At 43.5% G+C, this 12317-nt stretch overlaps 1 protein-coding gene across 3 annotated transcripts in view; it reads right to left on the bottom strand.

Annotated features, from left to right (window-relative positions):
• Window positions 1–12317, bottom strand: part of CCND2 (cyclin D2) — a 62194-nt gene that overhangs the window by 45052 nt on the left and 4825 nt on the right. For all 3 annotated transcript variants that reach the window (XM_019516011.1, XM_019516010.1, XM_019516012.1), the window contains exons 2-3: window positions 11702–11917; window positions 8685–8844 (exon numbers count right to left, since the gene is read on the bottom strand). In XM_019516011.1, the coding sequence (XP_019371556.1) occupies window positions 8685–8844; window positions 11702–11917 (376 nt within the window). The remainder of the gene's footprint in view (window positions 1–8684; window positions 8845–11701; window positions 11918–12317) is intronic.

Here is a 12317-nt window from a genome sequence, read left to right as displayed (position 1 = left end):
ATACAGATCTATCCAATTGGCTTACCCATTTTGCCACACCAGATGGGTCATGACCTCCAACCCAGGGCAATGCAACGCTGAGAGCAGATCTGAAATAAGGTGAATTAAAGGCAGGGGCAGAGAGGTTCTGCAATGCAAAGTCAATAATGGGAACCCCCAGAAAGGAAAAAAGTTTTAAAAGCATCCAGTGGGCACAAACACATTGTGACAAATGTAAAGCAGAAACACTACTTCAGCAGTTACTTTTCATTACTCTTCCAGTTTTAACTTTTAAATGAGTATTTTCATTTATATGATTTGGTAAAAAAAAAAAAAAAAAATCTCTCTCAGTGCTACAGTCTACACTTGTGGCTGGCTGATGTCCCTACCAAAGTCTCTAGAAATATTATCATTGTCAGGGCTGCAGTATTGTAAGTGGACTTAGACATGTAGGGTGTGTCCACACAAGCATGTAATGTGGCACGTGGTGCCACAGACCTGTCTGGGCTGCTGCACACCACATGCGCCACACATGCAGGCATTCACCATGCTGCTAATTTATAGCATGCGGGGTGAGGAGGGGTTTGGCACTGGGCGATCCTGATGTCAAAAAACTCACACCTAGAAAAAGGGCAGCATATGTGGTGGCAGTGTGCATGGCCCAAAACGGGAGCCTGGCTGGCTGGAGCCATGTCCCGGCTGCTGGCCAGGCTCCCTGCTGCTGGATTGTCATGGCTACAACCCCTGGAGGCCCCCAGGACCCCAAGTAAGGCTGCTGGGGCCAGGCTAGGTGCTGACCCCAGCTTCTCCTACCTCACCCAGGGCAATGCTGTGTGCCAGAGTGCATGTGCATGGGCATTCCTCAGAGACAAGCAGCTGTTTGTCCCCAGGGAAATGCACAATCCCATTTGTGGGGACATGCCCCTAAATGCTATTTGATTCCACCTTGCTTGAGACCTTGAAAAACTGTTAATATGTAAGATGGGTGTGTCCTTCTCTCTGCTTTTTTGTAATCCAAGCTTAAAGGGTCACCTGACAGTACATTACAGAAGTAAATGAATTAATGAATTTTCAGGGACTTGAACAGGGTCGAACAAAATCACACTTAAGTGTCCAAGTCTACCTAGAGACCCAACAACTGGGACAGAATCTGTCCTAAGTGCTCTGCTTTCTTTCTGAGCTTTAATACATTACATTTTAATTACTTTTGTCATAATTTCCCTTGTTTTGTATTTTTTTAGGATGCTACCTTTTTTTTGCCCATGTTGACTATTTTTGAAAAAGGCAATGCCAGGTTATTCTTTAGCTCTTAAAAAGGATACATCTGTGCCAAGTACAACCGAGCAAAAGACTACTGAACAAATATGATACAGATTTAAGCCTGTTAATATTCTAAAAAAATAGCATGGTCAGAGACCTAAGCTTGTTCTTACTGAGTAGTCCCACTGGTCTCAAAAAATCTGACTGTACAAGTCAGGTGAATAAGATTTGGCCCCACATGAACTTTTGATCCTAGCATCTTGATGGTGGACCCATAAAAAGCAGTCTGAACGCTAATGTTTGGAGTTTTAGGTGCAGCCTCTTATATGAGACAAAGGGAGAAAAGTATTTTTAATATAGCCCATTTTTACCATGACCCAAAGGTATGCTTCATGGTCATCTGGCAGCTGCTCAGCTGATAAAAAGTTCTTTCCTGGCTCTGGAGCATCTGGTGCAAGGCTTCAGAAGCCTCTAGGGGAGAAGGTAGGCTGGGTCCTCAAGTAGCGTGTGCGTGTTGGGGGTATAGGACAGTCATCTCTTCAGTCTCTATGCTGGAAGTGCAGAAAGCAACTCCTATGCATCACTGGGGGTACAGACTGGAGTTCCAGAAGACCCTGGAGCCATGGATCTTCCCTGATCACCCAGTGCCCAGGTGCATGAACTGTCTGCAGTGGGCCATAGTGCCTTGCAGCCTGATAGAGAAGAAATTCTTCAGGTATTTTGAATTAAAACAGAATTTAAAGGAATGTATGTGTGCACTTGGCCATTCCCTTTGTGTTTTATGGACACTTTAGACAAGATACAAACTAGCAGATCATAAGTTCTGCATTGTGGGTGGTTAATATACTGATGATTATTACCAGATCAGCAATAAGAAACCTTCACCAAGGATCACCACTCTCCCATTCCCTGTACTAATGGAATATCCAAAAGTCAACTCCACGGAAGTTTGTAAAATTATGCCTGCTTACACCAGCTGAGGACCCGGGGCTGAGGGTTTGTAACTGATGGATTCCTTCTGCTATTTTCCTTCCATGCATCTTCCCACTCACAAGTCCAGCAGAGGTTGGGGTTTGCCTCTTTAGCCTTCTGTAAAATGCCACTCATTACCGCTATCATAAATCTCATTGACCAAAACTGTCAAACCTAAGGGCATATTCTTCATTAACTGCTCTAATGTGCAACACCGTTAGTACCAGGGGGAGAGAGAGAGACTTTGTGTGGTGATACTCTACCTGACCTTATAATCTGACATTTCAGATGCAGTGATACTACATATGGAGCCTGATCCTGTTTTCTCTGAATCCAATATCAAAACATTAACAGTGGCAGGAATCGGCTCTCATTTATTCTGCCATGAAGCCTAAAACATTGATAAAAACCACTTTTCCCTGTACGATCAAGCATACTTCTCTGCTCAGTAGTGTAAGTAATGGGTGGGAAACGGCACCAGCTCTGGGTGACAACCTGGAGAGAGATACAAAAATAGCAGCCACCGTTGGCTTGGCCATTGTCCTATGTGCCACTGCTGCCCAGAACACAAAACGGTCCAGCTATACCTCTGTCACTGTTACCCAGTAATTCTGGATGGCTTATTCCTCTTTCAGACTCACTTTGTACAAGAAATAACGATGCAGCCATTGCCACTTCACAACGGGTGCTTTTCTTTCCAGAAGATTAATACATACAGTTATGCGCTCGCTGCCTTCATATTTTTCCGCTGATGTTAGAAAATCCAGGCTGCTGATTAAATTTACAACATAGCACCACATATTCTCTTTTACAAGGCTCATGCTTCACAGAGCTGAACACAATGGCCCTCAGACACGCAGAAAAGGGATGGAAGGATGAATGGAGATTAAGCACCAGAGAGGTGGCCCGGATTGGGTACTAAGGGCCAAACACACCCCTAGGAGTTACAAGGTAATCTCTGTAGTCACCCAGTGCTGTCTATCCACTCTTGCAGCCTTCGCTCAGACAAAACTCCTTCTTCACATTTGCCTGGGTAAGGATTTCAGGATTCGGCTCAGAAGTTAAAAAAATAAAATCCCTCTCTCGGCTCTAGAATGTAGATGTTGAATGTTCCCAATGACAGTGGGCTGAGGTTTGGCAGTCAGTACAAAACTGCCTTCAACTGTACTTTTACCATCTCTCTCTCAGGCTCCCAGTCATTCAGACTGAAGCTCCAAAGTGGTGTAATGCCCCTTCATGCTTTTTGCTGATAACATCTCACCTAGCTTAGAACCCTGATAGAGGGCAGATGAGCAACTACTGAAAACAGCAAAGCTGAGTAAATGCTGTTTCTTAGCATAGCCAGTAAGTCTGAAAGAGTTCTAGCTTTCAGTCTTTACCTCTCAGTGTACACAGAAAAATAACTCTGCAAACCCTGTAATGGAACAACCAGACCTGTGTTATGATCTGGGACTGGGGACTCAGAGCCCAGCCTGGTTTGGCTAACTCCCCTTCCATCCAAAACCCTACTCATCTGTAGGCTTTGGGGTAAAATAGAATTGCCCTATACTAAACTACTAGAACTTCTTGCCTCCAATATAAGAAAATCACATAAGATAAGGCCAACATTTTGACTCTGAAGGACCTGGAAGAGGGGAAACAAATGGAGATTTAAAGTCAATAAAATCATGAATGTTCCTCTTTCTACTTTCAGGTTGAGATGTCCAGCACATCATCTGTAATGGATGAATTTTCGTACTCCTCAAGGAGCGATTCCGAGGCTTGGAGTGTGGGAACTCCAGGCAGACAGGGCAACTCAAGTGAAAGAACAGGTCCAAGTTGTGGAGGGCTGTGGGAAGGGACAGAAATGGGGCCAAGTGTGCCAAAATGAAGGCGGTAAGGCAAAAAAAAGTAGATGGAGGTAAGGTTAAGGAGGTAGCATGGAGCATGTCCCTAAGTGAAACAGGGAGATAGGAAAGGTGAAAGATAAGCAGTAGCCTAGTTCGACTCTGTAAAGGGAAGAGTCTGGTCACAAAATGTTGGTGTCTGAAATTTCAAGGGCATAAACTCTAGTCAAGGCAGGGAATGAATAAGAAATGGCAAAAGATTTAGACAGATGCAGGGTGTCCAGGAAAGGATGAATTCAGTGTTCAGGTGCTGGCAATAGGCAGATTTGCAGATGAGAGAGACCTGGAAGGTAAAAAGGGGGTCAAGGATGACCCTGAGGATTATTACCCTGAGGCATTTTAAAGGCTGAGACCTAGGTTTTGAAAAGCAGTATCAGAATGGGAGAGGAGGAACAAAGAAAACTTTTGTCTACAAGACACTCCAGTTCTTCCAAGTGTTCAGTAACAGAATGGTAAGGCATCACCAGCAATGAACAAGAAGAATGGGTTACACTTATTCTTATCAGGAACAGCTTTGTAGACCTCGCGATGGGTTGGATTTCATAAAATATCCCTGGAGACAAGAAGGATGAAGATGTAGGAAAACAAAAAGGTAACAGAACAAGTGAGAGAGAGGTGTAGAACAAGGTACATCCATATCAATGTGACATTCTAGGTAGATGAGGGTACTGGTGAGTTCCAGCAGAGCCAAGTCAGGTAACAAGGGAGAAATCCTTTCCCTTTCTGAGCTGTTCTCTTGTGAAGGCAATCCTGACACCCATCCTTCACCTTGAATTCCCATCCAAAACAAGCAATGGTTGCTTGGCACAACCTCACTGCCTCTGCTGACAAAAAAAAGGGATCATGGGATTGTGGTCATGACTGGGGAGTATGACTGGTTAGCTGTTGCAGGGGCGAATGTTTGGCAACTTTGATGAGAAGCTTCCACCAGAAATGAAAATGGATCCACTGAAGAGCTAGGACTCCAACTTGAGGCAGAAAGTGAAGGGGTCACTAACTTCTAACCTGAGACACTAATGAGGAAAAAGTGATTGATAGTAAAGAAACCTTCACTGAGCTTAAACAGGAAACGAAGAGATGGACAGAGATCTACAATCAATGATCCACAATCAATGGTAGTCATTAGCCACCCAGAAAGGGTCAGTCTTGGTAGTGGGAAAAGGTCAAAAGCCAGGCTAGAAGAAGTTAAGGGAGCTTGGACTAAGAGAGATGGCTAAAGGTTGAAGGAGGCCACCCTGCTGAAAAAGGTCAAATGGGGGTATAAAACAGTAGTTTTTACCCAAATTGAGAGACAGCATTAGTCCTGAGAGAGTGAAAAGAAATCAAGTGAAAATGCAGTGACGAATGATGGTGATGAGGCAAGGGACAAGAAAAAGAGAACAGCTGAAGGGGGAAGGAAGGCTAGTGCCTTTCTCTCCATACGTGAGGACAGTAATGGCTCTGCAGATGGACGTGGTGAAAAAAGCATATAATAGAAATGATGTGGCATTTACTGTAATGCAAGAAACAGTGCGCAAACTGATAGCAGGTTGTTAGTGAATAAAGGGGAATGAGGCCTCTGGCCTTGAAGCTGCAGGGACATTATGTGTTTTGATGATGCTGGGAAAAAAATGTATTAACCTCCTCACAGAAACTGGCAAAAACCTAGAATTGGAAAGGACTTGAAGAGTCATCCATTCCAACCCCTTGCACAGCTGCAGGAATGCACTGTTCCTAAACCAATCCATTTGGGATAATGGGACTGGAAGAAAAACAACCTCCACAACCAGCTTCATGAACCTAGGGCCAATCCATGGACACTTAGATGCTAGGACCACTGAGATTTGAACCCAGAGCAGCCAAGCCAGCTGGTAGAGTTAAAGTCTGTGGCACCACTGGGCAGATGGTTAGACACCAGCCCCAACCCAGCCTTGTTCCTCTTGGCTACCTGACTCCTCATCAATGTCCTCATGGGAAGGACCTAGGGGCTTGCAGTTTCCATAATAAAGGGACCATAAAACACCTCTTACTTCCTGTAGGACTTGTCCCAGCAATAAAACTCCTGTATATGCTTCGGGACTTCTGCCTGGCTCCTGCCTGATTCCTGCCTTGCTGCAGTCTCTGCCCCTGCCATGTTTGGACCTCCTGGCTCTGATCTTCCATCTGCTCTGACCACGACACCACCTCAAACCCTCAACCTAATGATTCAGACTGCAATGGATACCTGGTGTGACCCCTAGCTTGCCTACGGTAACACACTAAGTGACTATCCACAGCCCAGTCAATCCTGAAAGAAGACAGCTTTTCTATATGATGAACTGGGTTTTCTGTATGTCCTGGTGAACAAGGCATTCTGATATGCTCTTTTTAGGAACAAGAAAAGGAACTTAAGCTTCTGAATATGATCCATGTATTGAGGAGCACAGAAGGAAATGCATGACAGGAAGGCACAAACTGGTCAAGGGCTGAGCCAAGGGTGGAGTTGTGGATATAGGGAACATGAAGTCATCCAACACAGAATTAACTGAGAGAGACTGCGGACAGATCAGTGACTCAGGACTGTTTCACAAACTATAGTCTGTGGCACTCCAATGGTTCCACACTAAGAATGCAAATAGGGAATTGGATATTGAAGTCTAGAAAGAGAGATGGGCTCAAGACAGAATGTCTTTCACTCTCAGAAACTGGCCCACTGGCTTAAAAGCTGAAGAACCACCACTTAAGATAACAGCAACACAGAAAAGGTAGGAATAGATCAGTTTGGGAAGATTGACATCCAGGGGCAACATGTTGGGGTGCACATGCACCCCCTGAGAGCGTGGGTGCACGCCTGTCAGGCTGCACTCCCTGTTTAGCTGGCGGGAGCACTAGTGACCCCCTGCAAGCGCCGGCTGGGAAGTGGGACCACCAGCAAAAGCGGTCATGGAAGTTCCAGAAGTGGCGTAGCCGCTTTTTGTTGAGTATGATTGGCCACCGGGACCCCTCCCCACACTGGTCAGCAGGATTGGCTGCCGGAGGATGTGTCCCCCTGACTCAAGAGACACCAGACACCCATGTCAACACCAAATAGGTTTAAAGACAGACCATGAATGGCAAAGTTTAGTCAAGGATATAGTAATTCTTGGTTGAAAGAGGTGGAAGAACTGCCTGCGAAAAGTCGAGTTTCCATTCCACTAGAGACTGGAAGTCCTGAGCAAAACCCTAGTGATGAGACTAGATGCAGTTAAACCAGTACACAGCTGACAACAATCGATAAATCTGGAAGGAAAGAGATGCTGGTAAATACTAATACTAGCAGGTAAAATACCAAGTGATCTTATTGTCCTCAAGCAATATGTCCACTAAACTCAGTAAAGTCTTGCTTGAATGTCGACTGAAACCAGAAGGAGAAGGAAAGGAAGGAGTATTTAAAAAAGACAAGTAATTCTGCACTACAACTAAGAAAAGGTAAATGTGCAGATGTGATGGTCAGCTATGAGTCTGTCACACCTCAGTCAACAGTATATGAAAATATCTCTATATATTCATCTTTCAGTGGTCAGAAAAGTAGTTCTATTAAGAGGATATCAACTTACATAGTCCACAAAATTATTCTTTAAATATAAAAATCTGAACAATTAGCAAAATTAGTCCACTTTGAAAAGTTGTAAATTCTCAATGTTTATATCAGGGCGGCACCCAAAATTCTAAATCAAGAGTAGCACCCCACTATGCCACGTCCTATGACACCTGTAGCTGGAAGCAATCCCTGTTCTATAAAGCCAAATACACATTCTGAGCAGTGACGTGACCTCTAATTCTACCTCTCTCAGAGGTTGAATGATTAGACCATCTTTAAGTAACATACCTAAATTAACAAAAGCATGATGTGCAATTTCAATGTGACGCTCAAGAAGCTTAAGGCTGAATGTTTAAGCTTTAATTTAAAAGAGAGATTTTTAAATAAGTTAAGATAATTAAAATATTTTGAATAGTTGTAAAAAACTAAAAAGACTAACTGTTTACTTGGAATTAAGTGGCATTTTAAGTGTCAAAAGTACAAATTAAATTTGATTTGATGTTAATTGATTGTGCTTCAGTAACTTAGTACTATCACAGGTTATATAAGTTTATTATTTTACTTTAGCACTGTCCTGTTATGTGACCATTAAAATTGTTTCTCATTCATAATGCTAAAGTTGTACTGGATCTGATAATGTATGCAATCTTCAGAGACCACATCTGACTTCCTAAGCAATTTCTTAACAGGCAACAGTAACTCCTATTTTTTTGCTGTGCTACCCCTGTCCTCATAAGCAATTCTTAGAAAGAGACGAGATAAGCAGAAAACCATAAGGTCTGCCTACAGAAGTCCTTGGATACGCTTCCATTAACTTCAATGAGCTCAGACTGGGATCACTCCATTGTTGTTCTCAAATGCAAGAATTCTGCATGAACACACACACAAGTCCAGGCCTGAATAAGCAGCCATTAGGCAAGTATTCCCATTGGCTTCACTGGGATTTAGGGATACGGGGACTGGGCCCTTTCCATTACTTTTTTAAGACTAATCTTTCTTTCTATGCACACCAAAAGCAGCAGTCAGTGACCCGAAACCGCTTGACATACCTGTAGCACAAAGGGCAATAAATGTTTGTGCATGTTTCCGGATCAAAAGCAACTTGTCTTTAGGTAGAGGCAGCTTCCTTAGAATATGTTCAATGAAATCATGTGGAGTCACCGCTGCAATGTTCCACTTCAACTTGCCCAACACCACCAGCTCCCATTCCTGAAGCAGGCAAAAAAGGGAAAATGATAGGCAAACAGGGGGGTGGGAAGGAGAATAAAAGAACTCACTCATTTTACTGATTGCAATTATATCACTACTAAATTGGTTCTGCCTGAACATTTTTTTCAATATACCCTGGAAGCTTTGAAGTTGTTGACTTTATTCTTTTTATTCCGTTTTTTTTTCCAAATACTGAAAATGTCAAGCTCCACTGAAAGTAATGAGGCCTGGCAGCTCCTGCCAACACTTTTCCTTTTTTTGTATCCAGTGTTGAATGCCCACCCAGAAAGTTTAGCCTGAAATTAGATATTGCCAAGGTCACTGTGGTCCTTTCCTAGTAACTTATTTTAAATGGCTATAGCCCTTAATTTATAGCCATGTAAAGCCTTACGGAGTGCTGTGCCCACAAATAACCAAAAGCATACATTTTTTTAAACTGCAAAAGTTAGCACCACCATGTTTTCTTTACAAGTGCATTTGGTATGTCATAAACGTTCTTAGATAAATCAGACAATTTCTGCTCCCTAAAAGTAAGTTTTGTAGAAGGGAAATAAATGCACATCACATCTGAGAAGAAGCCTTACGAATAACCTGGCAATCAACTACAGAGGATCCAATCCCAAACTGCTTCACTCCCAAGGCTCCCAATGAAGCCAACGGAAGCTTCGGATGGGCAAAACTGTTTATACCCATAAGCTGCTCATGTCCTGACAAGTGATTGTACATGAAAATGGCATCTTCTCAATCAGATCAGCTCCTTCCTTGCACTTTGAACCATATTTGCTGATTTTAAAGTCTAAAGAGAGTTTTCACTGCATTTTACTCCTAGTTACCCAGCAGAGTCAACACAGCTCAGAGTGAGGGCGCTGGATTCTGCTCTGCCTCGCGCATCTTCAAAGTTATTAACGAAGTGCCATTTACACACTCTTTTTGCTTGATGATGTTGGTGCCTAAAAGGACCCAGCATGAGTCCTGGAGCCCAGGTTCAGTTGGCAGGGTTGGCAAGTTGAAAATAACTTCTTTTTACTTCTGGACTGAGCAGACCTGCACCTGCATTCCTGGAAGGTAACACACATGGAACCCCACAAGCCCATTCTGACAGTGGCTTTTCAGAACAGAGCTCTGCTTTACTGAACAGCGGTTTGGCCACAAATATTCCTATTAGGATAATATATAAGCCTTGAAACCTTCTTCCCCCAGATCTCATTACTATTAAAATGGGTCGAGAACTGTTACCTGAAACCAGTCCTGAGTAATTTCTCAAGGAAAAAAAGTCATAAACTATTTTAATAAAATGTCAAATGAAATGTCAATTAATGATTAATGACAATCAGTTATGGACTGATCTTCCAAACACTTTCTACCATAGTCCTGGATGTAGGAAAACATCCTAACTCAGTATAGTAGTTTAAGCACATGTTGAACTCCCAATGAAGTATAAATAATTAAGTATGTCTGTAAATTTTTTTTTCAAGTGCAGCCATGGTATTTACTGTCTTGATTAATACCATCCATGAGACAACTAAATGGTGTAAGCACTAAGTGGAGCTGTGGCTGTTGAGCAAGATCCTTGCTATGTACCAACTAGACCTTAAAACCTCCTTATGTCAACTCCCACTGCCTTCAATGGGTTTTTCATACAAGAAGTACTTGTCAGCTCTGGACCTTTACACATATAAATTAGGAACTGTGAAAACAGAACTATCTGATTGAAACATGCACCCTCATAAAATAACACTGACCACCAGTTTAGTGCAATCTGCCTTGGAAGTGCTTTGCAAATGCTAATTATGTAATCAAATTGCTGTTGGATGACAGAGACTTTTTTTTCTGTTTTCATTCCATAAGAGCTGGCTGATAATCCTATGCAACAGCAATGGGTACCAGTAAGGTCACCATTATGACTGAATACCAAAAAGCTACAGTTACAAAAGCTATAAGAGGCAGAAGGCAGAGCAGGGTGGCATCTGAAGAGACGAAATGGTTCAGAGAGACATGAACTTTCATAGGCAACAACCTATTCCCTTAGCATCTGTTAACATCTAGTAATTTGTTAAGTTCAGAGCATGAAGGACCTGGTCCTCTACCCACTGGAATCATGGGAAAGCCTCCACTGGCTTCAAGAGAAACATGATCCAACCCGAAATGAAAGTTAAGATACGGCATCAGTGCTCATTAAAGTTGTTTGAATGTGAATTTTGCAAGGGGTGATGAAAGCCACCATGTATTTTATTTTGTACCTAGCCAAGGAAAAATGTCCCTCATAGTTCAGACAGTGCCTTTGAAACTGAAAGCAGAAAGGAAACTGCAAAGAGAAAAGATCCTGGCAGTGGTTCAAAGGTGAAGTCATTTCTACTTGTGCATGTTTGACACTGGATGGCAGTGCAGCACCAAAAGCAAGCACCTTTAAAAAGAACTCTGCTCAGAAACTTTCGTTCCCATTTAAACACATGTACATATATGTATGTGCATGCCAGCAAAGAAGAGTTCTTCTATTAAAAAGATGGATACAGCTGTAAAAAGTACGCAACCACCCCTACAAATGCCCCAGAAGGACATTTGCTGGTCCTGGGATCCATGAAATAAATGGAAAAGGGCTAGGAGTCTCCAATACCTGACAGTGTAAAAAATGCAATGCTTTAAAAGCAGGGGGTTGCACCCCACTCCAGGAATTGCCTTAATGGTCATAAAGGGGGTTTAGATGGATGACTTTGGCTCATGGGCAGAAAGGTCTTGAACTGTTGGAATAGTTTGGTACAAATGAAGGCTGTGGTTTAAGTTGGGTGGAGAGAGTGAGTGGGTGGAGGAGGCCGTAACAGTGGGGCGCACTGAAGGTAGAGGCCAGGGGGCTGCTTACCAGCAGCTCCTGGGGCTTGATGGAATTGTCCGTGTATATGCAAAGCTTCTCTGCAGTGAGGGGGATGGTTTCTTTCAGCTTGGAGGCCAGGAACATGCAGACAGCCCCCAGCAGCTGCAGATGGCACTTTCTGGTGGGCACCACAGCTAAAAATCGGTCCAAGTAATTCATGGCCAGGGGGAAAACCTCTTCTTCACACTTCTGCTCTTCACAGACCTGCAAGCAAGGAGGAGGGGGAAGGAGAGAAGAGCAGTGCAGGGTGGAGAGGAAAGAAGAACAACAAAAAATGAATGCTCACATGGAGGGGAGCAGGGAGAGGGGCTGCAGAGGGGAGCTGGGGCAGGGCTGCCCGGGTGGGGAGACTGGCCTCTCGCATTCCTGCAGTTCATTCACTAAGAAATGAATTCAAGGCACTGTGTGGGAGCCCAAAGCCTCAGCTTGGGCAACCCCACGATGCTCATCTACCTACACATATATATATTTTTCACCCTTCCTCCGCTTTTCTTTCAGCCTTTTTGGATTTCGTCACATTTTCCAAAAATCCCTAAAAATCCCCCCATGGGACGTAGCCCCCCGGCTCCTTAGGGCTGGAGCCCCCGGCCGTCCTCCCACCCCG

The sequence above is a fragment of the Gavialis gangeticus genome, unplaced genomic scaffold, assembly GCF_001723915.1.
Source record: "Gavialis gangeticus isolate Ggan-Ray unplaced genomic scaffold, GavGan_comp1, whole genome shotgun sequence".
NCBI classification, from domain to species: Eukaryota; Metazoa; Chordata; order Crocodylia; family Gavialidae; genus Gavialis; species Gavialis gangeticus.
This window is presented reverse-complemented; position numbering and strand designations above follow the sequence as displayed.